General features: G+C 42.4%; 1 protein-coding gene across 1 annotated transcript in view; it reads right to left on the bottom strand.

The window, feature by feature from the left end:
* The window catches only part of col12a1b (collagen, type XII, alpha 1b), a 141,940-nt gene that overhangs the window by 85,558 nt on the left and 28,615 nt on the right, over positions 1-27,767 (bottom strand). The window contains exons 14-26 of the mRNA XM_071910612.2: positions 23,832-24,101; positions 21,554-21,820; positions 20,119-20,311; positions 19,130-19,254; positions 15,847-15,996; positions 14,887-15,006; positions 13,962-14,126; positions 12,914-13,060; positions 11,283-11,425; positions 6,499-6,628; positions 4,101-4,246; positions 1,882-2,011; positions 63-199 (exon numbers count right to left, since the gene is read on the bottom strand). Of these exons, the coding sequence (XP_071766713.2) occupies positions 63-199; positions 1,882-2,011; positions 4,101-4,246; positions 6,499-6,628; positions 11,283-11,425; positions 12,914-13,060; positions 13,962-14,126; positions 14,887-15,006; positions 15,847-15,996; positions 19,130-19,254; positions 20,119-20,311; positions 21,554-21,820; positions 23,832-24,101 (2,123 nt within the window). The remainder of the gene's footprint in view (positions 1-62; positions 200-1,881; positions 2,012-4,100; positions 4,247-6,498; positions 6,629-11,282; positions 11,426-12,913; positions 13,061-13,961; positions 14,127-14,886; positions 15,007-15,846; positions 15,997-19,129; positions 19,255-20,118; positions 20,312-21,553; positions 21,821-23,831; positions 24,102-27,767) is intronic.

The raw sequence follows: 27,767 nt of genomic DNA, 5'->3' as shown, positions 1-27,767 counted from the left end.
TTCTAAATCATCCCTCAGTCAGCTGCAAGGCATGCTGGGATGCCAAACCCGGGCAGTTTTACCTCTTTCACATCTCCTTCGTCTGGCTTGTAGGTGATGATGTACTTGAGGACGTTCCCGGGCGCGGCGTCCCAGTTGAGGTTCATGGTGCTGTGGGTGACATCGCTGACCCGCAGGACGCCGGCTGGAGGCATGGGCACTGAGGGAGAGCAGGGCAAGGAAGAGACTTTAATGATGTGGAAAAAGATCGCATCTGAAGTTTACTGTTGCGACAAAAATACAGCTCTGATACTTGGCCTCGCTGTGAATATTTTCGCATGTGGAAAAGATTAAAAGATGCTGACATGGTTCGGCCAAAACTCATTGAACAGCTGAAAAATAGATGGCAGTTTGTTCTTATGTGCTGTCTCTTTAGCTACAATGTTTTTTGTTTCATCTGTTTTCATTCCAAAATGAGACATCGACCATTTGTGCAATGTGATTTATACGATTATAAAATGATTGCTGACATGAAAATAAAACTCTATTATTGAAGTTGTTAGTTGTTTAAGAGCTTTTCTTAGAAAAAAAGTGACATTTTAAAGGATGGAAGACTGTGTACCTTGGAAGTGCTGAGCAGCGATCATGAGGAAACAATCTTCTCTCCAAAAATACATACGTAGCCATTTGTGAATGGAGGCATTCAAATAGTTTCCAAAATTGCTTAATAATCAAGATTGTCCCGGAGAACATTACATTTATGCAGATTGTAGTTTTAGTTGTACAAACATTTCTCGGAGGCAGAAATAATCTAATTGGTTGAGTAAAACTCAGTGGGCGGAGCCAAAGAACCACAGTTTTTCAGAGCGTAAGTTAGCTAACTGGCAAACTTGAATGGCAAAGAAGGAACTCTGGTCAAAATATAAATAAAAAATATAACTGCCAATGATTTCTTTTTTCATTCATTCATGATGTTGAAGGTCAGCAGCTAGCTAACTAGCTTACCTAGATAGCTATAAGCTAGTATGTCTAGTTTGAACTTGAAAGTCAGCTAGCTAACTAGCTTACCTAGATAGCTATAAGCTAGTATGTCTAGTTTGAACTTGAAGGTCAGCTAGCTAACTAGCTAACCTAGATAACTTAGTATGATAGATTGTATTTTTTCAGTTAGCAGCAGAGCGCTAGGCTTCATAATATTAGCTTCCTCCTCTCTTACCTCTTGTGTTTTTCACTGAGCTTCAGTCTAACGTTACTTAGCCGGAAAAACTGTGGTTCTTTGGCTCCGCCCACTGAGGTTTAACTCAACCAATCAGATTATTTCTGCCTAGAACTAGAAATCCAATCTGCTACATTGGCAGGTAATGTACAGATTCAGCTGTAATGCAACCTGATCTCACAGAAAAACACGACTTGTTAACAGAGAATTACGTGTTGGTGGAACGTAAAGTGTTAAATTTACTTATTCCCAGCGTGAAACGGTTACGTGAAGGAGACACGACTATAAACAGTTAGTAGTGTGACATTGAAGAAGCATGGTGGAAAGTAAGGGTGTTGTGGTCTGAGTGGTGGGCGGGCGTATGTGTTCGCCTTTGAATCTGGCGACTGGGGTTCAATTCCCAGCATTTTCAAAGGACATTTCAACTGTAAATCACATTTTCATTTTTAACAAATGTTTTTCTTATTTAACCAAGTTGTTTTACTTGCCTAAACTTAATCGCCAACCAACCTTAACATATTTAAATTTGTTGCGGAGGAACATAATTCAGTTTGTGGTGGAGAAACATTATTTTCCATTATACGTGTCCACAGCACGTAAATCGCCGTTTCAGAGTTTGTGTTCATTTCATGTATTTGTTTGAGATCATGTTGTGTAACGTGCAGACAGAGTTGAACGGGACATACGGGTGACTCCCGTCCCCTCCAGCGGGTCGCTGGCAGCTTCTCCGTGCAGAGCGTACAGGCTGATGGAGTACGCCGTGTTGGGGATCAGCTGCTCCAGGAGGACGGCCTGCACGTCGGCCCCGACCCGCACCTGTACAGCGGGACAGAGTGAAGAAAGAGAGAGAAAGAAAGAAACAGAGAGAGAGAGAGAGAGAGAGAAACAAGCAGTGAAGGCAGAGGAGGGGAACCAGACCAGGGAAGAGAAGAAGAGAGAGATGGGGGAGGAGAGGAGAGGGGAGGGGAGGTCAGGCCGGAGGATAGAAATGGAGAGAGTGGAATCCAGATGGAGGGGTGAAGGATGGAGGGATGGGGGGGGGGGGGGTAGAAGAAGAGAAAGAAAACAGCAGGACAGAACGTGTCAGGAGGTTTTCTCTGAACACCTGGTGAGCTGAACCGGCAGCTCTGACTCTCCTGTTCACCTGTGAGGAGAACACACTGCACTGTGGCACTGTGGAAGTCAATGGGCAGAGCAAGGAGGTTTGATTCCCACTGGGGCCGCCCATACTGGAAATGTTGATGATGTAATGTGCTTCAGATAAAAGTTCTTTCTAGCAAATGGCCAAACAGAGCGACTGATATATGAAAGAGTGCTGGGAGGGAGGAGAAATCGCCACCGCAGATTAGTATTATTGGCTACAATTCTTATTGTACTATCGCTTTATAGGTGCTCGTGTTGAGGGATGGGTGGTGGGGGGGGGGTCTGCATGACTGGAGCAAGTGAAACTATATTGACTTTATAAACCAGCCAGCAGTCTCCAGCTGGTTGATGCTTGTTTGACTTCTACCGTACTGCCTGTTGTTTGAGCGCACACTGCATTTCCCTTCTGCAGGACTCTTAGGTTTCTTCGCAGCCTAAACATACACATGCATACCGTAATTCCCCTAAGCAGCGCGCATTCAAAAAGCGTTAAACACGAACAAATGAACAAACAACAAACAAACGCACACACAGAGGTTCTCCTCCCGAACGGCTAATAACAGACCGCTGTTTTAATCTAGTCATATCACTCTGTAATCAAGAAGACGGGTCGATTTTGTTGATTTCTAATCATAGCTGATGAGAACTTGTGCTAAAAAGTGGTTACTCCTTAGTTACTGCAGTCAGTCCTGCTGGTTTTAGACTAGATGCTAGCTTTTAAATGACTTTAGCTTGTAATAAAATCATTTTTAATCAATATTTCATGTCAAATGGTTAATGTCTTTGGTTTTTTAGCTGTGTAATAGGTGGGATAATGTACAGCGAACCGCTTTGTGTCGAGGTCTCTCCACCCTGACGGGGCTTATTTGGCGATAATGACCCCTTCCCCCCCTGATACTCCTCTCCTGTGTAATCATACATGTAGGTAACAGCAGAGCGTTTTTCAGTTTCAGCTATAAAGCATCTGTTCTGTTTATATCATCCTGATGACTTCAGGCCATGAGCTAATCCTTCCCATTACCCGGAGTGTCCGAGGGGTCTGGTTCTGCCGCCCGGCCTGCAGCCCGCTCCGGCGGCTTCCTGCTCATCGCAGCGCCATCTGGAAGCAGTAAGGCGGCGAGCAGAAGCTTTGGCGAGCGCGCTCTTATAAAACCAATGTGGAAATGCTGAGCACACAAATTAAGGTGCGTGAGTGTGTGTGTGTGTGTGGGTGTGTTTGTGTGTATGTCCGTGTGTGTTTGAGTTTATGAGTGTGAGTGATTGTAGCTGATGTGTAAGTGGAGTGTATGTGTGTGTATGTGTGTGTTTGCCAGTGTGTGTGTGTGTGTATGTGCATTTAAGTGGACGGCGTGTGTGTGTGTGTGTGTGTGAGTGTGGTTGGGTGTGTGCAAATGTCTTAATGTTGGTGTGTATGCACGTGTGTGTACATGTGTGTATGTGTAAGTGAATTGTGTGTGTGTGTGTGTGTGCTCACAAGCATGTGTGTCTATGAGAGCATTCATCTGCATGTGTATACTTGTGTGTGTGTGTGCATGTATGTGTGTATGTTCACATCTTTTTCATTACTGCTGCTTTTTTTCACACCCTCATAATAATGTAATCCATACTTTTTACACCTAACATGTTCTAGTGTTGAAACTGTTGCTTGCGTGTGTTTCTATTCTATTTTTCTGTTTCTATTCTATTTTCTTGCTATCTGCTGCTGCCCCGGCTCAGTTCCCCCCCTCCATCATTAAAGGGGAAGATTAAAGCAGTTTTTTACCTCGTAGTCCTGCACCGGCTGGGTGGCGTTGACGGCTCTGTACAGCAGCATGTACCCCGTCGCTCCCTCCGCCTCCTCCCAGCTCACCCTCATGCTGCTCATGGTCTCGTCGTAAACCCGCATGTTCTCCACCGCCGACAGAGGCACTGAGGGACGGAGAAGCTTTATGAGAGGATCACCACACCGAGGAGAGTTACAACACGTTTCCAAACAGGAGAAGAAAAAACGATTTTGAAAGGAATGCAGGAAGGCTTGGCTGTGCGACAATAATAGGAACTTGAACTTGTGGAAATTCAATGTTTTGAAGTCATTTTAAAAGGCCAAAAGCACAAAGGAAGAGATTCTTTGGAGTTGGGATAGACAGAGTGTGATAAATTGACTACTTGTCGGTATTTGATATTCGGAGCAGCTCAAGGCGCAGAAAGAGGCTGATGACACAAACAGACAAGCTAACCAGACCTTTTTTTGCCAGTTTATCGTCATTAAATCCGAACCTGGACATGGGAGTGCATTTTTTTAAATCGCAGGATGTCCCACATAGACCATAAATTGTAGAGCTTTTGATACAGTAGTGCAGGATATTTGGCAGCACAGGTATGGTGAAGGTTTCTGTTTTTTTTTAAAGAATATTTTGCTGGCCTTTACTGAACAGCAGACAGCGGAGAGAGGCAGGAAAGACTGCGAAAGAGAGAGAGAAGGGGACGCTTGCAACGAGAGCTCCAGGCCGGATTCAAACCCACAGCATCACAGGTACATGTTATGCGCCAAATCAGCCACCAGGACGTCCCACAAAGGATTGGCATCTATTGAAATATTTTGAAATCCTGTACAGGATATGCCATTTTCAGCTCTTTATTTCAACCATGTCTCAAACATGCCATCATAAACATGTTATATACTATACTATATCACTATATACCATACTACATCTACACTACCAGTCCACAGTCTGGACCCACCTGACTGAATGTTCTGTGTTTTTCATTCTCTTAAAGCCATTTTGATCTAAAGGCTTCTGCTTAAACGCTTGAAATGAGTTTCTTAGACAAATATAAATAGTGAAGTTGATCCTATGTATGAATTTCTCTCCAAAGCCTTTGCCTTTCCATCAAGGCAAAGGGCGACTACTTTAAAGAATCTAAAGTATAAGACAGTTTTGATTTAACACTTTTATGTTATTTCATAGTTTTGATGTCTTTACTGTTATTCTAAAATGTGGAAAATAGTAAAAATAAAGAAAAATGTGGTGTGTACAAACTTTTGACTGGTAGTGTACATCGTATACTGTACATACGACATACACATCATCGTATACACATACTACACACATTCGATGTCCCATTTATTTAACTTTTCAACGCAAAAAAAAATGTGTTTCATCCCAGCCTAGATAGGAAAAATGTGTTGAAAATGGCAGATGCTTTTTAAGAGTGTGGTTTCAAACAGTCAGTCCGATCTCCAGATCATTCGGACATCTGCACCCACACCCAGCAGCCCACACTGCACCCTCCACCCTCCACCCTCCACCCTCCAGACTTTATGGGCGAGCCACACTGACAGATTACAGCCGTGGGTTACGGCGGGACATTACGACCTAACTGAGTGTTAGTTTAAAAATGACAGTAAAGAAAGCCACAGTGATCTAACGGCTGCTGTGATCTAACAACAGTGATCTAACAGCAAAACTGCTATTCTTTTATGACAGTGGGAAACACTCATTGTAAAAATCAGTCACACACTTAAGAACAAATATAGCAAACATTAAAGGACAAACGAGCAAATAAAAGCACTAATAGCTGTGCACTTAACACTTTGTTAAATTATATCAGTTTGTTTAAGATATACGCAAAGACCGCAACGATGATAAATAACTTTACGGCTCAACGCGATCGCTTTAACGTTTCCCAGTTTGCCCCGGTCGACTCGCACTGCAGCGTTGTATCATGGGAATCTGTTTGTGTCTAACAGTTTTCCGCCTCAGATCAGATGCTAAATATACGTCGTGTAAACAGAGATGTTGGACCAGACTCGCAGGGGGAAAAAAAACTAAAAAAGCGAGTAAACAAGTTCCATCAATGTGTGTGAAACAGGATAATGAGCATGGAAATCAAAGTTGTTTATCTGAAAAACCATATGGAAGGAACAGAACGCTTTTCCCACAACAGTAAAAAAGGCTGCGGAGCGATGATGCTATCCGCCTCTTTAATCACGGCCGTCGCCCCAGAGGGCAGCAGCCGGCGTCCTGTGAGAAAACCCCCGTCCTGAAGACAAGAAGACGACCGGCTGAACCTGCCGGGCGGCGAGGAAGAGGGTTCAGACGTTGGGTGACCGCCTGGGTGTGAGAGGGGGGAACAGAGGGAGAGGAAGACGAGGAAGGCGAAGAGGTGAAAACACTCACAGGTGGTTTCGGTTCCCTTCAGAGGCTCGCTGCTCTCCTCGCCGACCACAGAGTGAACGTTCACCACGTACTCCGTCAGAGGCGACAGGCCGTCCAGCACTGTGGTGGTCACCGTCCCGTCCACCATCACCTGCAACATCAATTCATCAATGAACTCATCAGTTCATCGATGAACTCATCAATTCATCAATGAACTCATCAATTCATCAACTCATCAATTCATCAATGAACTCATAAATTCATCAATGAACTCATCAATTCATCAATTAACTCATCAATTCATCAATTAACTCATCAATTCAAAAAAAGTGATAACAGTAACGCATTACTTTGTAACACGTTGCCCAACACTGGTCATAGATACTTCATACCGCTTTAAAATGTCTAATAAATTTAAAGTTTTTCCAAAATGTTCTTTACTTTCATACCAGTAATCACATTTTAAGAGCAGGTTCACTTTTTTCATATGGTGGATATCTTGTTTAGAGTAGAGTACAGTAGAGTAGAGTAGAGTAGACTAGAGTACAGTAGAGTAGAGTACAGTAAAGTACAGTAGAGTAGACTAGAGTACAGTAGAGTAGAGTACAGTAGAGTACAGTAGTAGAGTAGAGTACAGTAACGTACAGTACAGTACAGTACAGTAGTAGAGTACAATAGTAGAGTAGAGTACAGTAGAGTACAGTACAGTAGAGTAGAGTACAGTAGAGTAGTAGACTAGAGTAGTAGAGTACAGTACAGTACAGTACAGTAGTAGAGTAGAATAGAGTACAGTAGAGTAAAGTACAGTACAGTAGAGTACAATAGTAGAGTACAGTAGAGTACAGTAGTAGAGTACAGTACAGTAGAGTAGAGTACAGTAGAGTACAGTAGTAGAGTACAGTAGAGTCAAGTACAGTAGAGTACAGTACAGTACAGTAGAGTAGAGAACAGTAGACTAGAGTAGTAGAGTACAGTACAGTAGTAGAGTAGAATAGAGTACAGTAGAGTACAGTACAGTAGTAGAGTAGAATAGAGTACAGGAGAGTAAAGTACAGTACAGTAACATACAGTAGAGTAGAGTACAGTAGAGTACAGTAGAGTAGAGTAGAGTACAGTAGAGTACAGTAGAGTAGAGTACAGTAGAGTACAGTAGAGTAGAGTAGAGTACAGTAGAGTAACTTTCCAACCACAGACAGAATGGACCTCTCTGTGTCTGGTTTCCCTCCTGACACAGTGAGCTGAAGTCGGTCTGGTGTTGGATCGACTCACTAACTGAACATGAACTTCACATCAGAAGACCAACATGAGGCCAACAGTCTGTCAGCTGATCATTACGGGCCTTCAGTGCTATTGATTTCTACCTCCTCACATGCCGCTCTGTGGGAAAATCAAACCCGGAAGACAAACAATAAACAGAAAACAAACAAACATGAACTGTTACGGAGGCTGCGGCTCGGCGCTGGCGGACGCTCCAGTAAACAATATTTTAACAATGACACAAACAAGACCGACTTCAGGTCATTACCCCACAACTTATTTGTGTCTTTTTCTCCCTCACTCTTTTTTACTTTACACTTGTCTATATTTCTATTATAGATGAATATTCTAGGGACACTGTAATATTTCTTTCATCTATTGTCAGCGTGGCCTTCTTTTATCTTTAGTCTCCAGACTTATCAAGCTTGTTTTAGGATTTTTTTTAATGAAATCATCTCATAAATTTGACTTTTTCTCAGGAGAATGTAACTTGTTTCAGGACATTTACTTGGTAAAAGTGAAATTGTCTTGGAGAAAGTTTCTTCATTGTTTTATGATGATTTCTTGAAAGAAGTCATATTGGCATGAATCAAGTGAAATGTATTGAAACCAGCAAGTTTATCTGCCAGTGCAGTGAGATAATTTGACTAAAAATATCATGAAATAAGCTGATAGGTCTGGAAACAAGACAACACATTTGTCATTTTTTGCTATCGATCCATCCTCTCCTTATTATTGGTTGCTTGTAATTTAGGAATTTAACTTTATTACTTTGTTGCACCAGTTGTAAGTCGCTCTAGATAAGAGCCCCAGCTAAATGCCTAACGTATAAATGTTAAATATCTTATGTGTTTTTGTCAGTACATACTTTGCTGTCCAGTGTGAGCAAATGAAATGAGAGTTAAGGCTCAGCAGTGAGGATCTGTCCCCGTGTGAGGAGTTATATAACATTAAAGTCAGCGTGTTTCAGTCTGCGGCCGGGTGGAAACTCCTTCTCTGGACTCTCTGCTCGGTTTCAGACGAAGCCGATCAGAATCGCACAGACTCCGTCCGACAACGGCCAATAAAAGCACAAAGGACGGAAAAGAGCCAGTCCTCTGTCTTTAAAGACCGGACTGACAGGAGGTTAAGTGTAAACTAAATGCAGGTTCACCAAAGCAACTGTGATCCAGATTTCAGTTCCTGAGAGCCAAATAAACAGGGCTTTCTCCCACTGAATGAAAGCCAGACCTGGGTATTTGGAAATACTTCAAGTGTTTGTTTTAAGCTGCTTGGAATACCAGTCGGGTGGGGTTTGCCACATAAGACGATACAAGCAAACGGCAGAAAGGTAAGCAGGAACAGGAATGTATTTGAATGTCAATTTCAGTCTGTGACTGGCAGCTTACCTGACATTATCCGAACTCTTCTAAACCCCACCCATCTGGTACTCCCAGCAGGCTAAAACAAACACTTGGAAGTGTGATTTGTTACAGTTTGACCCAGGTCTGATTGGAGCCATGAGAAATGAAAAAGCAAACAAGAAGCTAAGTAGATTTTCAGCTTTTCATCTTCAGTTTTTCGTCGAGTATCAGCAGATGGGAACCGTACATTTTCGGAGCCGGGATGCAGGTTGGGCAAGTCTCACAAGAGAACCTCAGACACAGACTGGATGAGGAAAGGGTCCAAAGTTCACTGATCACCTTTTGACTCTCTGAGCTTGCAGTGGACTCTTGGATAAATTGGCTAAAACAGATCCCAGAAAATATACGAGTCCTGGGGGGTGGCAGACAGAGAATTCAGTAAACGAGTCGCAGAGCCAGGTCTTCATATCGAAACCAGGTGGAAGCTAACAATCTGCAAATGCAGCAGCGTGGAGAGGCAGCAAGGCTAATAACATCTGTTTAATCACATCTGTTTAATCACATCTTCTAAATCTCATCCCCCCTTTTTCCCCTTTTCTACTCTCCACTTGCACCTGATCATGTTCCTGTTTCGTCCTTAAAAAACCTTTCTACCGTTTCTTATTTATTTGCTCTATCATCATTCTTATTCTAAGGACACAGAAACATTTTATGACGTGTGTTATCAGGGTGCTGTGACCTTTGACCTCCTTACTATTGGCTGGTTTTAATTTTGCTGATCAAGGAAGCTTGTTCTACTGATGCATTCATGTTAAGTGAGTGTAAAATGCAAAATGTAACGTCTTTTCTACATCTATCATACGGGGCTATCATCCAGAATAGTACGACTGGAATGCAGTCACATAATATTTAGTATATCCTGTTAATTAAATGCTTTGGTTTTGAAAAAGAACCGACTCACTCTGGTCTTGTAGTAAATCTAGTAACATCAGCAGAATATGCCAGAATATTCTTGCTAATGCAGTGTATATCTGGGTATGTCTTTAAACTGATGGGTGTTAGGGTTTAAACTGTGGCTGATGAGAATAGCCTTCCCCAAATTACCAGATCAGCCGAATCTGTCCAAATTTTAAAAACTTGTCTTAAAACCCATCTCTATTCATTGGATTTTCACTGTGTCTTTTATCCTCCGTTGCTCTTATTTTGTGCTTCTAACCATGCTCGTATTTCCCTTACATCTTAATTTCACTATTGGTGTTCCATGCTTTCCCTCCTTGTTTTTAACGAGCTATGTAAATGAAGTTGACCTGACTTGACGCTTAATGTCTGTGTCTTCTACTTGACCCTTGGTGTGTTAACGCCACGTTTCCATCATATCAGATGTAATGTAAAAACGAACTGCCGAGTGGGAAAAAACATTCACGTCAAAAACTCTTGATGGTAATTAGGTATGATGTGGGAGTTTTTTGGAGGCTCCAATATCTCCCACTCCCACATAGCAGGGAATCCATCCATGTTGGCAGTCCAAGTTAATAAAAATCAAAAGTATCAGTGATACAAACAACCCCGCTTCCAAAAAGTGAGCAATATCTGCTGCTGTTCATTTGTGGGTTGATTTTAAACTGATAAATAAATCTAATTTGAACGTGGGCGTCCCAACGAGTTCAACACATTAATGCTTTCAAGTTGTAGCAATGAGATGTCATCCCACTCCGCCAGTCACGACCTTTCACCCCAGAGCAGGCTGTGCTGCGCCAGAGAAAAATAGTTCTGTGATTTCCTGATTAGTGAAAGTGTGCGTAATGGTGGAATTTTGTCATGAAATCAGAGCGAATTTTAATTTATGTGCAACTTTTCTGTTTCTACTCAACTCCGCTGTGGATCCACAAACTGCTTTTCTGGAGATATTCTGACAAACAGTTTGGACTCATTGTTCAACTGACAGCTGACTGGAGACAATACTGTCTGTGGGTCCAAGAGCTACAGACAATACTGTCTGTGGGTCCAAGAGCTACAGACAATACTGTCTGTGGGTCCAACAGCTACAGGAGGAAGAGACTCATTATATATAGCAACAAAATCGCCGAACTGATCCTTAAAGCTAGTGATCTTCAAATGCAGCAGCACACTATGGAGAAGGAAGGGACGGGAGAGGGAGGAAGGAAGGGAGGGAGAGGAAGGAAGGGAAGGGAGCGGTTAGCTGACCTGCTCGGCGGGTCCTCCGGCGGCGGTCATGTACGTGACGCGGTACTGCTCCACGGGGCCGTCGGGCGCCGTCCAGGTGGCACGAAACGAGCGGTGGGTCACCTCCGAGGTCACCAGGTCGGTGGGCGCCTCCGCACCGCCTCCTGAAACGCGGCGAACAAGGCGGGAATGTGATCCGACACGTCAGGTATTTCACACGGTGAACCCTGCTGCCACAAATCTGTCCTCGTCGTGTTCGCCCCTCTGACAGGGGGGCTGTTGGCCCGCTGTATATTTCAGCTCTTTTGACAAAGCGCTTCTTTAAAAAATATTTTTCCCCGGCCGTGTTGTAAATCACGATTGTGCTTCCTCTTAAAACTGATTTACAGACAAAAAGTACTTCCAACGTGAAAGTTTCCATTAGGGGCTTGGATCTGCTTTGTAACATCTTTCAACAGTCTGAATTAATCAAGATTGTCAGGCAGAATTGCGTCGTATTCAAGATAATATAAGTGCTGGCTTTGCTTTAATCTTTTCATTGGCTCTCGTCAACGGCCAAATCAGGCTGATCTTCTTAGTACTTTCTACCTCGTATGCTACAGTCGATGCAGAATAACAGAACAGTTTGTTCTCGTCTATAATTATAATCATAATGACTTTATAATGTCTACCCTCTGCTACTCAATGGTCAATGGCGCTCTAATGTCATTCAGAGAGGTTCGGTGATATTCACGTCTTTACTCGTCTTTACTGAAGGTTTATGCGCTCCTCCATAGGCGGAGCAAAGGTCACGACCCCACAGCCTGTAAAAGCCACCGAAAACCTTTCGTAAAATTTTAAAAATGCGACGGTCGTCAATCTGAAAATAAGGCTGTTTTTGTAAATTCCTGAAAAGTCGACTTTGCGAAGCTACAAAGTCTCCAGCCGACGCCGCACGATAATTATAAAACTAAAACACGTAAATCTGACTCAGCGGTGTTCAGCTAATAAACTGGAGGGATTTCAGATTTCAGATTGGAAAAGATCTCTGTTGGATTTAAAGGTAAACACGCTGGCTTAGAGCTGGATATTGTTGGAAGGTTTCTAATAAATAAATGAAAGCAGATTTTCAAATGTAATAGAGTCAATTATTAACAGTGGAATAGGTTTAGACCGATATAGTATTGGCCTTTTATTAAATATTGCATATCGGTCAGTTATGTTGCCGATAAAATGGAGGTTCCTCACTGATCACAGCTACGTAAAAACAGTCTGGAAAACCTGAAATTCAAATTTTAGATTATTCACACATATTTATTCATTTAATTGTTTTTTGTAGATTAATTCTTCATTTTAAAAACAGTAATGTATCCCTAAATGTCCTGAAACAAGTTACATTATTTCGAAAAAAAAAAAAAAAAAAGTCAAATTTGTTGAAACCAGTAAAATAATCTGCCAGTGCAGTAAGATAATGTCACTAAAAAAAATCCTAAAATAAGACTGATAAGTCTGGATACAACTTAACACATTTGTCAGTTTTTGCAGTGATGAATTTTCACTGCAACAATCCAAGATTTTGATGGTTTTTAAACATCTTTTGATGCCTTAAAATCGTTAAAACTGTTAGAATCAGCCGGGCACTGAGATAATCCTCCACGGGACGCTCGGCCTACCTGGACCCTTGACGCTGTTGCAGAGGTTGACGGTGAGGTCGTCCACGATGTCCAGGAGGAAGGTGAAGTCGTTCACGTTGTACATGTGAATCTCGTCCGGGTCGGTGGCGATGGACCTCAGCTCGTTCTCGTCGGCGTTCTTCACACCTGAGAGGAAAACATGAAAACCGTCATAACTTAGTAAGGTAACATGGCTGTATCCGCTTTGGTGATGACACGTCTGTTTTATCAGCCGCTTTGACAGGTAAAGTAATCAGTCATTGTTTGGAGGATCATTCCTTTTCTAAATCCTTCCTTTTTTCTGGTAAAGTAGTAAAATTGGCTAGTAAACTTTGGAATCCATCAGTCACTTTGGCCAGTAGATAGAAGTTAGGTTCAGGGTTGGTTTCCCCTCCTACATTTTTACATTTACATTTCAGGCATTTAGCCGGCACTGCAGAATAAGCTTCAGTTCCTAGATCACCAACATTACAGACAAACAACGGTAAGGAGGTCAAGGGTCAAAGCCTCAGAGCCCCGACAGCAGATGAAACTGATGCCAACACACTAAATTTTGTGAAATGGAAACTTTCTTAAAATACAAATAATTCGCTTCGTGCACGAAAAAAGAGAGAAATCTGTTTCCCCAGCATGAAAGGATTACATGGAGGAGACACAAGTAGAAACAGAAAGTAGTTTGAAATTGAAATAGTGTGGTAGAAAGTAAGGCTGTGGAAGATTTTCTACTGGCAGGGAAGTTTTCATTTAAAAGTTTTTCCTATTTAACCATGACTAAAGCCTTAATCTAACCTTAACGAAGGTTTTTGTTAACCCAAACCGTAGCCGAAGTTTTAGTTTCCTATCTTTAACCGTTGTTTTACTTGTCTGAACTCGATCGTCCTCTTCATGTGACAAACATGTGAAAATGTTGTGTCCAATTCCTGCTGTTCTCACATAATCCTTTCATGGTGGAGGAGGAACGTAATCTTTCGAGGTTGTGCAATCTTTCGAGTTTGTGCAAAACGTTGCGTGTCGGATGCCAAGTACGCAGACTGTAACGACCACTCACCGATGGCGTAGAGCTCGATGCCCTGGTTCCTCAGGTTCTGGGAGTTGTAGACGATCTCATCCTGGGACTTTCCGTCAGTGATGAGAACACCGATTTTGCGAGAGTCCGCACGCATTCCCACGTTGGCTTTGAAGTTGTTCTCCAGGATGTAGTTCAGAGCCATTCCTGCATGAAGCGACAAGGAGGCATTACAAACCTTTTTCAGCCACTGAACACTGCTAATACTGAAAACTTGTAGATTATGTCAGTTCCCAGTCACAGAGAAGTTCATCACATTGAATTTAAAATGCTTTTGTGTGGTCTAAACTTTCTGGGACTCATTGCATTTGCATATGTGGCAAATCCCACCCATCTAGGACCAAAGCAGACTAAAAACAAACAGTAGAAAGTATTTCTATGAGTTCACACTGTAACTGGAAGATCATTAATTTCCTGTAGAGCTGAGCAACCAGGGGAAACTCGGCCAACGTGTGGACAGTCAACAAGCTCGTTGGCGGAGGAAAATTTGGCCACGGCTGAACTTTTCACTATCATTGCCTGTAAACAACCAATCAGATTTGCATGCTTCCTTGTTTCCCTACTGATGTGATTTTGTTTCATGAATGATAGTTCTGCCTGGCAAATTCAAAATACACAAGATGTTGATTAAAAAAGAACTGTTGCATCCACCATCTGATGTGATTTTATTGAGTTTTTTCCTATTTTAATTAATGCTACCTATTTAGGGCTTCCCAGCTAGCTATGTTAACTTGTTAAAACAATATAACGTCATGACAGGAAATACCAAAGTACAAACTAACTAGATAACCAACTAACCAAACTACATGCAATGCCCCGGCCACAATCAGTCAGAATACCACGTCGCTCATAGTGTGAACGCCCCGTTTGAACTATCTGTCCCAGAGGAAAAGGACCGTTAAATCACCTGTCATGGTGTTTCCTCCTTTGTAGGGCAGGTTGGCCACAGCCTCCAGCAGGGAGGCCCGGGTCGGATGGGCGTTCAGGTGCCACTCCGTCTTTGGGTCTCCGCTGTACTGAGCCAGACCTGCAGAAAACACACCGCACTGTGTAACACAGCAAGGACACGCCCCTCCTGAACTCCCTCTTCAGTCATAACACTCTTCTTTACAAAGTTCTTCACAAAGTACAAAACAGACTTTAACGAGCAGTTGGCTGTAATTAAGGGAAGACTTTCACTGTTGTCTCTATGTAGCAGTAATGTCACATTAATGCAAATATACAACAACACAGTCGGCACGACAGACCATTCAGTGATCTTCATTCATCCAACACCACTGGCTGGTAGTAGCAATAGTAACAGTAGTAGTAGCAGAAGTATTAATAGTAGTTGTATGAGTAGTCGTATTAGTAGTAGTAGTAGTTTTAATAGCACTAGCAGCAGTATTAATAGTAGTGGTATTAATAGTAGCAGTATTAGTAGTAGTATTAGTATGAGTTGCAGACATAGTAGTGGTAGTAGTAGTGGTAATAGTAGCTGAAGTAGTAGTAGATGTGATAGCAGTAGTATTAGTAGTACGAATTGTATTAGTTATAGTAGTAGTAGTGGTAGTTAGTAGTAATAGTATTAGTGGTATGAGGAGTTATATTAGTAGTAGTAGTAGTAGTATTGTATAATTGTAGTGGAAGTAGTAGTAGTGATAATAGTAGTTGTAGTAGTGTATAGTAGTGTCAGATGTAGTTGTAGCAATAGCAGTATTAGTAGTAGGAGTAATGTAAAAGGAATGATAGTAGTAGAAGTAATAGTAGAAGTGGTAGCAGTAGTTTCAGTTGTAGTCAGTAGTATTAGTGTTAGTATTATTAGTTACAGAAGTAGCAGTAGTAAAAGTCGTAGTAGTAGTAGTAGTAGTAGTCGTAGTAGTATTACCGATCTGGACTCTCTCAGGGCTGATGTCGAACACGCCCACCATGCGGCCGATGAAAGCCCGGATGGTTTTGAAGTTGAGACGGCCGATGCTCCAGGAGCCGTCGACCAGCAGCACGATGTCGGCCTTGGCTGTGGTTTTACACTGGGTGTCTGAGGGGGGGGGGGGGGGGAGAAGGGGGGGGGAGAGGGGGCGTGAGGGCGGGGCCTGGTAAACTGACGACACCCAGAACAACTGACGTGTCCGTTTAGTCGTATACAAACTGTTAAAGATGAGTGTGTGTGTGTGTGTGTGGGAAGGTGTGAGAAGTGTAAAAGGTGGAACAGATTGTGGGACGTAACACACAGCAGCAAGAGTAAAACACACACATCACAATCGCAAAGTGCAAGACAATACATATTTATACAACAGAATGTTTTCTACAGCATTATATAACACTAATAATTTACACTGTTTTGCTCTTGCAACACATTGTGTAACAGCTGTCGTTTTTTGCTCAGCAGGATTAACTGCTGTCTCTTCGGGGTATTTTTTGTTATTCTCCCTCTCTCTTCCAGGTCTTCTTTGCATATCCAGAGGCAAAGGTCTTTCCTGGCTGTTTTCGGAGGCCGGCATCGAAGGCCGCCCCCCTTGAAACAGCAGCGGTTCGCCTCTCTGACACGGTGATATACGAGGCCTCCTTTCCCCCGAAGTTATTGCACATTCCTGCTGCGCTCAGAGCTCGCTACTCCGGACACCTATAGGAGTGAAAATGGCCGCTCGTCCGCTTTGCGGGACGAGGCGCTTCGATACAAGCCCCGCCCCTTGCGTCTGCAATTGAAAACAGGTTAGGAGACAATTAATTTACCCAGTTCTTTGTCAGCAAGGCTACAGCAACAGATGCTTGACGAGCGAAGAGGAACTGCGGGTGAATCGGATCGTGGCCACAGTCTGTTTGAGTTATACCGCCGCCAGTAAACAACATACTCATCTGTCCCTCCGACGTTCATTAATAAAAACAGATGTCATAAACAGAGGCAGCTTTAAGAGGCATCTAATACACTGCAGACGACTGCGTTGGATCAAGTGTCTCTGAGCAAGAGCAAGAGTCTTAGCAAATAAATATGGAGCTCGGTCTGTTGCATGTTGTCTGACTGTGTTATATTTCACTGTCCTGCAGGAACCCGCAGTGGTTTTGCCTCTTGTTGTTGTTGCCCCGCCGCCAGCGGCTGACGCTGCCTTCCACACCGGAGAAAAATGAAGTTTCACTCCAAAACGAGATATCCACCATTTGAAAAGATTGATGCGTGCTCTTACAAAATGATTGCTGACAGAAAAGTAAAGCGCATCATGTGTCATCATTAAGTTATGAGTCATCACAGAGTCGCTCTGGTTTTCGAAGACAGAGTCATCTGTGCGTTTGAAATACTGACTGATGATTTTCAGTTAGCATTTTTTTTTTTCTAAATGGGATATATAGCATTTTGGAGTGAAAGCCCTCATGTGTTTTATGGCTCTGAATGTATATGATTTAGTGGCACTTAAGGGCATCGCTTTTGCTGATATGATGTCTAAACCCTATCTAAACGTTGTGACCTTTCATCTTTAAAACACACAAAATGTAATTTATGTCAATTACTGCTGTTTGCCTTCGTGGGAAGTATTTATGTCTTTGCTTTTGTAATACACCAGGTCATAGTTTCAGTTTAGAGTGCTCTAACCGCGGATATGGACGACAAAAAAAGACGTTTTTTATCCTGTATCCAGTATTAATATCTATTTTTTCATAAAACAAGTGGAAAAAATAAACCAATTCTGTGTTAAACCTTCCTTTGTCTCCAAAGCTGCTCAGCTTGTTCAAGAATTTTTTTAACTCAAGTGACAGTTTATTAAAATATGTGGCCTTATTCCAGATAATGTCATTTGACACGAGAAAACTCTTGAAACAAGTCCAACTGCATTGGAAACAAGTGGGATTTTCTCACCTCACGGTCAGTTTTTTCTCACTTGTTTAAAGAACATTTCTAAGAAGGAATAAAGGATTTAACGACTTGTAAAAAAAATAATGGTTTTGCACTGTATGAAAGACACTGGAAAGGCACGCCTTGAGGCACTGAACCAAATGTAACTGTAAGATGGATAAAATCCTCAAAAACGTCCATCTTAACGAGTCATTTAGTCTCACATTCAGCCTTCAAGTTTTATTTTTCTTAAACCAAGAGAAACATTCTGCCAGTGAGGAGAGATAACTCCACTTGTTTCCACTGCAGCTTCACTTGTTTCAGGAATATTCTTGAAACGAGTGTTACTAAACAAGTCAGAATAAGGCAGATCACTGCACTGCTATCAAGAAAATGACACTTGATTCTACTAAATTCTTGAAAAAAGTTGATTTGCATTGGAAACAAGTGGAATTATCTCCACCCACTGGCACATATTTTTCACTTATTTCAAGAAAATGATGATTTTAGGACTGGATAGTAGACTACGGTTCTGTAAGAGGAACCTGTGTGGAACATCCTGGCCTGTTCTCTGCTCGGTGGGCAGTCGGTCACTGTGTCTGCTCCCCATTACAGCAGGAATTTCTGCCCAGGGTCAGCAGCTCCTTGGGGTCTTATGAGAAGCATAACATTTTCCTAGCCACATACGTCCCGGCGCTCTCTGGATCGTAAAAAAAAAACAAAAAAAAAACTGTAATTGCTAGCAGAGCACTTTTTCCGTTTCAGACGACATAAAAGTGGGGAATATCTCCTTTTGCATGACTAAAAACAAACATTTGGGCAGCAGATACGGAGTTCAATCATAACCGCCCGAGGAGCTAATGAGGATATATGTTTGCGGTGACACAATTAGGGTTTGGCACATTGTGGGGGCGGCTGCGCACACACTGGCAAATAGGTCGCACGTGAGGCGGTCGAGAGACATTTCCGATTGGGCAATTTATAAAAGTTAGTGTCGACACTTCAGCACATGTCTGCTAAATGGCATGTCGTTTTCCTCCGGATCACACTCCAAATGTGATATGAGGGAGGTGAGGAAACCCGCGCCAAGCAGCTAAAAGTAATTTGTTCTAATCATAATCACGTGCGTCGCAGTCCGGCCTCCAATTTCAATGCGACAGTGATATTAATTCCATTCGACAACAAATAATTCAACGTTCTGGCACTAATCTGGGCGGTATTTCACAGTCAGGCCACTCCTCTGCTGTTGTGAGCTGGTCTGGATCAGCGTGTGTCTGTGTGTCTGGTCTGCAGGCCTGCTGTTGTGGAGTGCAGTGCGGTGCGGTGCGGCGTTATCGGCTTTTACCCGTAGGATCGGGAGGCGGGGGCTCAGGAGCGTCAGAGAGGGTCGTCTTCTCCTCTCCTGCCAGGGGCAAACTCTGCCCTCCGTCAAACACCCCAAACACCGCCACCGAGTACTTGGTTCCTGCCCTGAGGGAGAGAGGAACGTACGAAAACGTCTAAATCAATCCATATTTACAGACTTTCAGTCCGAGGTGAGATTTACACCATTCGGAAAAAAAAAGTAACATCTGTTCTTTCAAAATGATTGATAGCAGGCAACTTAAAGCTGCACTAGGCAAGACTTTTATGTAAAAATACACCTGTCTTATCGGTCTAGATCACAACAAAGTCGGGCTGAAACAGAGAAGAGCGTTCAATTCACACTAACTGAGATGCTGTAGATTCACGTTTTTTTTTGCACAAATTAAACTCTGGTGTCGGGTACGGTCACTTACAGCAAAATACACAACTTACTTTGTCCTAAACAGCAGTGAGTGAGCGCTGCGTTCAGAGAAAGCTGGACTCACCAACGTTAGATCAATTTACTGACATCACCGTAGAGGATTTCTGGGTATTGAAGTTCAAATGTTTCAAACATGTACCTCTCGCTACCATTTGGGTCACTAACATGCAAGGTTTCTTAGTGCAACTTCAAGTCTATGGTTGTAAAAGCAATTAACGCTTTAAGAAACTAGATCCTCCATATTTTGGACATAACGAAAAATGAACTTCAGGTAATGGATGTGTAGCATTTTGGAAATGGGTTCTTGATTTATATCTCCATTCTTAATGCAGTACAGTTACAATGTAAACTGTTATACATCCGAAATTAGATCTTAAATTGTGAATACCATTCAGTATGTTGCAAAAAAGTCATGTTAAAAATAATGAAGAAAACTCTCTCTTTCCCCCAAGCTTTCCTGTCCCTCTTGACTGTGAACTCTCTAATAAAAACAAAAAAAATCCCAAAACATAATCTTAAAAAAAAAAACGGTAATTATGAAACCTTACCTGAGCTCCTCTAGAACGACGGTGTGATCGTAAGGCCCGACCACCAGCTCCCCCAGAGCGATATCGTTCCCACTGGGGTGGAAAGTGACTTTGTAGCCCCTAACATCTCCGGGCGCCGGATCCCACGAGACTCTGAAACTGGTCTTGGTGGGTTCTGAGGTCTGCAGGTTCCTGGGAGCCTTGTAGGGCGACACTGAAATACAGGAACCGGAGCAGAACTTCATTACGTACTCACGCAGAGTCAAACCCAACACAACTCCAACGCTTGGCAAAGTCTCGGTTATTTCATTGAGATCAGGCAGACCACATTCAAGCCAGTTTCTCATTAGTCCATAATACAATTCCTTGAACCCGGTGTCATTCCTTAAAAAAAGCCCAGTGTCATGCCGTGTGTTAGTAAGACTAGCGTGTGATTGAGCACGTGTTTAACTGTGTTTTTAGTGTCCAGGTGAAATGACACAGCTTCCCTGCAGTGTAGCAGCAGCCTTAAGTGTGAGAAATATTCATCTTAACAAGCCATTTAACCTTGAATTGAGTCTTTAAATCGTATTTTCTGGTACAATTGAAAAAGTCTGCCACTTGGCTGAGATTGTTTCATTTGTTTCCAATGCAACAATTCCTCCACTTATTTTGTAATAATGTCACTTAATTGGAGGAAATTCTTGAAACAAGTTGAATGGGAAACAAGTGAAATCAACTCAGTGGGAGGTTTTTTTCTTTCATTTTAAAGAGTAACTAAACACCAAACCCAAATCTGTGTAAAGCCTGACATTTAATGGTAAAATTCATGCTATTGAAATTGCCATCTGCTATTGGCTGATCTTTGATGCCAGGTGATGTCACCACCTGTTGTACTCTATACGGAGCCGAAGTGTAGGCCGAAGCCTTCCTGTGGTTGACTAGCAGCTAAGTGGCTAACGCCATTTTCCATTGATCGCAAAGTAGTCAACTGCAACTAAACAAAGCAACGAATGGTGTTGAGATTTCACCTCTCTGCACACTACATAGCATAAGCTTTTAGACAATTTGTATACGTTTCTGTTATTTTAGGGCATAGAAACTTCCAGAAAAGACTTTGTAACGATGGAGAACACAAGACATTTTTTCACTGTAGCTGTGAAGCTGCAGCTAGCTAGCTAGCTACCGTAGCTTGTTCCCTTTGCAGGAGATGGAACATTCCGACTAGCTAAAAGCATGCTGGGTAGTGTAGTTCAATGAGGTGTTGATGAGGTGTTCAGCCAATAGCAGATGGCAATTTCAGTAGCATGCTTTTTACCTTTTAGATGCTTTACACAGATTTGGGTTTGGGGTTTAGTTACTCTCTAGCAAAAAATACAATTTTTAGACTGAATACAGGTTTAAACGTCTTGTTGAAGATGGGCATTTTTTTTGCAGTGTACTGTCTGTCATAGGGTTGAATTATGGACCAACGTACGTGTCGTTCCTACTCCTTGCCTTGCTTTTCCTTCCCCGCGCTTGTAGATGGGGTGAACGGTGATGTTGTAAGTGGTTTTGGGCTGCAGGCGCTTCATGATGGTGGAGGTGGCCGTTCCGGGGACCTTCAGGGCCACTTCTTTCCCTCCGCCGCTGGGAACGTACTTCAGCCGGTAGTTGACCACTTTTCCCGGCGCTGGCGTCCACGTGACTTTCATGGTTCGCTCTGTCTCGTCCGACACGGCCAGCTTTTTACCGGCAGCGGACGCTGAGAAGAGAGGATAGATATTAAAGATTGGATCGGGAATTAACTTGTCCACCCTAAAATTTGGGTAGGGTTTGACCGCTGAATAGCTACTTAACATTGATCTTAGTTGTACCCCTATATCTTAAAAAATCCTCTGTTCTTCTCTAGTTCCAAGCCATGATTGATGCGTTTGTTCATTAGTTGGCTACTTGAAATTCTGGATTCATAACTGCAGCATATACAATGAGATGCCCTGGGTAAGAGCATCGGCTAAATGCCAAAACAGTAATTGAAAATGAATGAGACATGTACCCTAAAGTGATCAACTGGGACGCAATGCTAACCACATTTTCCCTTTCCTCTCTTAAACAACCACAGGCCCTATAATATGAGCTTTACTTATTCCACTGTTGTACACAAAAAACATTACAGGGGCAATATACTGAAACAGTTAATGATCCCCGGAAAATTTTTCAGACTATTTGACTTTGCTCGGGAGGATTTTTATTGGTGGAAAAAAACACGGCATCCAACTCTTCAATATGTTGATTGACCTGAGCAAACCTGTGAACCCGTTACTGGGGACGCATTGGTTCCGCTGGCTGGACTTAACGAGGTAAGCATGGGACTGAGGCAGGCAGAGGTCTCCCAAAGTCTCCAGGTTGTTTTCTGTTTATAATACGCAATAAACTGGCCTGCTTTTCCCTATCTACATGCCCTCTGAATCCGTGGTGTTGAATGGCCTGTTTGAGGAAGTTTTCGGCGCTGTGATTTCCCATGTGTGCACATGGAATGAGGAATGTGTCGACATTTTTAGAGCGTGTCTTCCTGCTGATGCAGTACATCGGTACGCAGAGCACAGCACGCCATTCACAGGACACACACAGCCTAACAATATTCCCTTCAACCTGAATCTTCTGAGTGCATAACTCATCAAAACTGTCACCACTTTACTTTTTCACTCTAGATCACGGCTTAAAGAGAATCTGGACTTCTTCCAAACAAAACCATAAACCTTGTCATGGAGAATGCCAATGCTGAAAGGACTGACAATCTTCTGATAACACAAACTCAAAGTATTGAAACTGCTTTGGCTCACATTCATATAGCATACCTTCATATTGCCTTGTTATCAAGGTATCTTTTCTGCCAAAAAACTCTTGCTAATAACTGAAAAAACACAATCTAGCCACTAAGTTATCTAGGTTAGCTAGTTAGCCTAGCTGATCTTCCGAGTTCAAACTAGCCATACTAGCCTATAGCTATCTAGGTAAGCTAGTTAGCTAGCTGCTGACCTTCCAACATCATGAATGTTCATGAATGGATAAAAAAAGAAATCATTGCCATTCATATTTTTATTTATATTTTGACTAGAGTTCTTTCTTTGACATTCAAGTTGCTAGTTAGCTAACTTGCACACCAAAAACTGTGGTTCTTTGGCTCCGCCCACTATGGTTTAACTGAATCAGGACCAGTGTTGCCAACTCTTTTCCAAGGAAAGTAGCTGTTGGCTGCTCAAAAAGTCGCTAGAAGTCGCCAATTGACATCATACGCTAATTTGCATATCAATATAACATACAGCCCCTGCTCTTAGTGGAGGGAGGGGGGCTATGCTGTGTGTGGGAAGCGCTGTGATCATCAGATTTCTCTGGATTAGACAAGCAAGTATGGCAAACCAGCATCAGCTGTACCGACACATTAACACATTTACACTGTTCCCCATGGTCAGAAAAAGTCGCTAAATTTGTCGCTTTTGAGAAATAAAGTCGGCAGGGGTCTGAAAAGACACTACATCTGGTGACAAAGTCGCCAAATTGGCAACAGTGATCAGGACACCGATATTATAATGAAAAAACAATGTATTTTTTGGCCGTGGCTGCTAACGCGTTTCAGTATTACCGAAAATGGCAAAAAAAAAAGGATGCATTGGTGAATATTCTATACCTGTTTAAATCAACCAATCAGATTATTTCCTGCCTCCAAGAAATGTTTGTAGAACTAAAACTCCAATCTGCTAGGGAAACGGCCTCACCATCAGTGGTTTCCTGTCCAATGAGTGGATCTCCGTCTCCGTGGCTGTAGGCAGCGACGACAGAAACCTGGTACAGCGTCTCCGGACTCAGGCCGTCCAGCACGGTGTCGGTCACGTCTCCGGGCACCGTCTTCTCCCCGCTCTCCGCCGAGAACAGAGACTTCCACTGGACTCTGTACATGTCGACGTTCCCGGGCGCCGCCGTCCAGGACGCCTCGAAGCTGGTGTCCGTCACATCGCTGGTGACCAGGTCTTTTGGAGAACCCAGCACTGAAACCACAAGACAAAGGTTTGGGTTTATATGAATGTCCAAGGGAGGGACAGGTGGGTTGTTGTAGTAGGAAGGCAGGTATGAACATCTCCAGGATACATAGTGCTGAGATCTGAGCAAAAAAAAGTAATGAAATGTATAATAAAATGGTATTTAAAGACAAAGTATGTAAAGCAAACATTTAACACTATATATCTGTATTACGAATTATATATTATGTGTATTTATACCTTTTATTCTTTGTATACAAGTAGATTCTTGAGCAGAAAAAAGAGACAACATACTATATTTCCCAAAAAACAGCAACTTTTATCCTGTAGCTAATGTGTATCTGTCCAATATATTTCTTTTTTTTTTTTACCCATCTCCCTGTTAAAGCAGAGGAACCATTTGCCTGGATGTGCTGGCAGGTTCGATTATTCAAAATGGAAACTATTAAAAGACCATTGAGTGGACAGCAGAGCCGTAAAGACCAGGGAGGACTGGAGGAACACGTGTGCAGAGCTATCCAGGGCCCAATGACTGTTTTTTTTTTTTGTTTTGAGAATATCTTTAAAGGCATTTCTGCTTCTTTAGAGAGAACACAGTGGAGGGAGTCAGGAGACAGGGGAGGGAGAGAAGACATAAAACATGTCAGGAACCGGATTTGAACCCATGATGTCCGCTGAGCCACCAGGATCACACTGAACCCTCAGCTGTGAGTCCAGCAGGTCCGACACTAACAGAAAAAAAAACACCGTTGCGCTGTTGAATCCCACTGAACAATGATTTCCTCCATTTCAGAAGGACGCATGGGACAAAAAACTAGGGTTAGACCGATATATATCAGGCCGATATTAGCCTTTTATTAAATGTCAGTGTCGTCCATCGCTGCTGGACATTGAGTATCATTACAATATTCGCTTACCTTATTATTGTCCTCTGACAATCTAATTTAATTAGTAAATACTATTTGCTTGCAAACTTAATCTCATTTTAATCCTTTTTTAATACTTTTCCTAACCCTAACCCTTAGAAGCAGAGGTGGGGACTCGAGTCACATGACTTGGACTCGAGTCTCAGTTTTAATAGCTTGAGACTTGACTTGCTGCATGAAGAGAAGACTTGAGACTTGACTTGACTTGGGTTCTGGTGACTTGGGACTTGACTCTGACTTGTACTTTGATGACTTGAAAAGGTTTCTAAAGTCTTGACTTGAGATCTTGTGTTTGTGTAAATGACTCAGACTGAAAGTGATGAGATTTGTTCCAGCGGACGACTGAATTTAAATTCTGTTTTCTGAATTTGTATGGAATGATTGAATTTATTGAAGTTGAAACTGATTCTAGAAATCAAACTCATGATGCTCTTACCAAGTTTTTATCCTATTAAAACCATATTGCATTGAAAAGTCCTAGATATTTAGTTTTCTTTAAGATATTAAATTGATACTGGACTTTAGACTTGAGACATTAATGGAATGGACTTGACTTGGACTTGACTTGGTAATCTACATTCAGTCTTAGGACTTGACTTGAGACTTGTGCCTCAAGACCTGAGACTGACTTGGGACCCCTAAACCCAAATCATAACCCTAAAACTGAGGAGTAACGATCGGACAAAATGACCTCACTTCGCAAAAATGTCCTCACTCACTCAGAATGGTTCTTACAAGGACAGCAACACAAGAAAACACACACACACACACACACACACACACACACACACACCAGGGAGGACGTTGACAGCGCCTGAGTGTTTTGACGGAGGGTTTTCATGCTGCATGACTCAACTCCACTTTCCGACTGCCGCAGCACACACAGCAGCCAAAACCTATAGATTTGTTTAACCGACCGAAGCCAAATCTAATTCCCTCCACCGCAGCCCTCGTTGGGCATATGGACACTTTCCTATACAGAGACGGCTGACAGCTGGCTAACCAAATTAAATATTTGTGAATGGTGGAAGGGAATTGATATCAAATTATAATCCTTACTCAAGTTTAGAGGAGGTGACAGCGTATACAGAGGAGAGAGGGTGGGGGGAGGGTGTTGGAAAGATTGAGTAGCCAAGTTTCCACAGTGTGATAATTATCACAAAACATCTATACATACGATCCAACTAAATAATCAAGGGAGAAACCCATGAGATAAATCATATTCCAGGTTTTGCCAGCTGATACCGATCTTCGAAAGAAAAAAACCCGGAAAAAAACACTGCACTCTCCCTAATTTTTCTAGTAGGAAAACTACTTTGGTGTGTGAAACCATGCAGTGAAACATCGTTGACAGAAGGGAAAATGGTTTTCACTCAAAAGAACAACACTCTGGCTTCCTGGATTGACTGTTGGTTTGTTCGATTGATTATTGATTAGTTAGATTTAGTCCTTTGAGACATGCTTTTGTGATGAAGGGCTACATAAATAAACCTGACATGACATGACTTGACTTCATTTCAAAAATGTCTCTGTGTGCACACTGAGGGCCACAACATCTGTGCATGTCTTTTCTGCATTCAAAACGAGTAAAAAAAAAAATAGAAAAAAAATGAAAGCCTGAATGTTGTTTTTTTTGAGTGCAGAACATTTTTTTGTTCTGCCAGTTGATACCGGAAATGTCATTTGGATTATTCTTTTATATGTGGAAAACATGTGGCTACAACACAAAGATGAGTGATTTATTATGTAAAATACAACTGATAAATTCACTTCTAAAAAAAAAAAGATGGCAATCATCTCATGAATGAGCTTGTCAATCAAAAAAGTTGATTATTTTCTAATCAACTCTGCTTCCGCTTTCAAACTAAATACATTTTCGGTACGATCCTAAAAAAAAAAAAGCTCTCGGAGCTGCAGAGCGAGTCAGATCTAGTCAGATCGAGTCAGATCGAGTCTAACCATGCGTTTAATTTCACAGATCAACAAGTCGGCTGCGTCTGATTTGAGGACAAGTATTTCCAACTGAGACGCCAGAAATAATCCATCAAACTTCATATTCCTCTGAAGCAACCCTTCCAACTCCTGGACCAATTCTAATTTGCTTTATATATTTATTTATTTATCTATTTTTTTTTCTTTTACTGCACATGTGCAGCTGGGCCGGTGCGGGCCGTCGCTCAGTCTTCACCGCAGAGCCGGAGCTGCAGCCGCCGCGAGCCGAGCGAACCGGGAACCCGGGAACCCGGGAGCTGGGAGCCGTCCACCGCTGACATTTTTTATCTGCTTCAAGGAGCGCCTCCCTCCCTCTCGAAGCTGGAAGCCGAGTCTGGAGGCTTTCGAAAAATAACAGCCACAGACAGCGCTCAGATGGAATATGGAATATCTGGCGCTGGGCAGACGCTGCCTGAAAGCCACTCAGACCTGTTTTTCCACAGTCCATCACGAACCCAAACCCAACCAAACCACAGTAAATTTAACGCACTTTGATGATATTTCCATCGCTGTCTCCGTCTCTCTCATCTATCTATCTATCTATCTATCTATCTATCTATCTGCTGTAGATAAGCTCACTTGTAGCACACTCTCATGTTTATACGGATAATTATTCCTGGTTTAAAGACACTACTGTACACAGAATATCTACAATCTACAGTTACTTCAATGCATATTTCATAGGTAACACTATGTACTTCGATTTCATCATTTCATCAATTTATTTTCCCTCTTTGATTTTCCGTCTTTCCCTCAG

The sequence above is a fragment of the Centroberyx gerrardi genome, chromosome 18 (genome assembly GCF_048128805.1).
Source record: "Centroberyx gerrardi isolate f3 chromosome 18, fCenGer3.hap1.cur.20231027, whole genome shotgun sequence".
Lineage (NCBI taxonomy): Eukaryota > Metazoa > Chordata > Actinopteri > Beryciformes > Berycidae > Centroberyx > Centroberyx gerrardi.
Note: the sequence above shows the minus strand (reverse complement) of the source record. Positions and strands in the feature narration are given on the sequence as shown.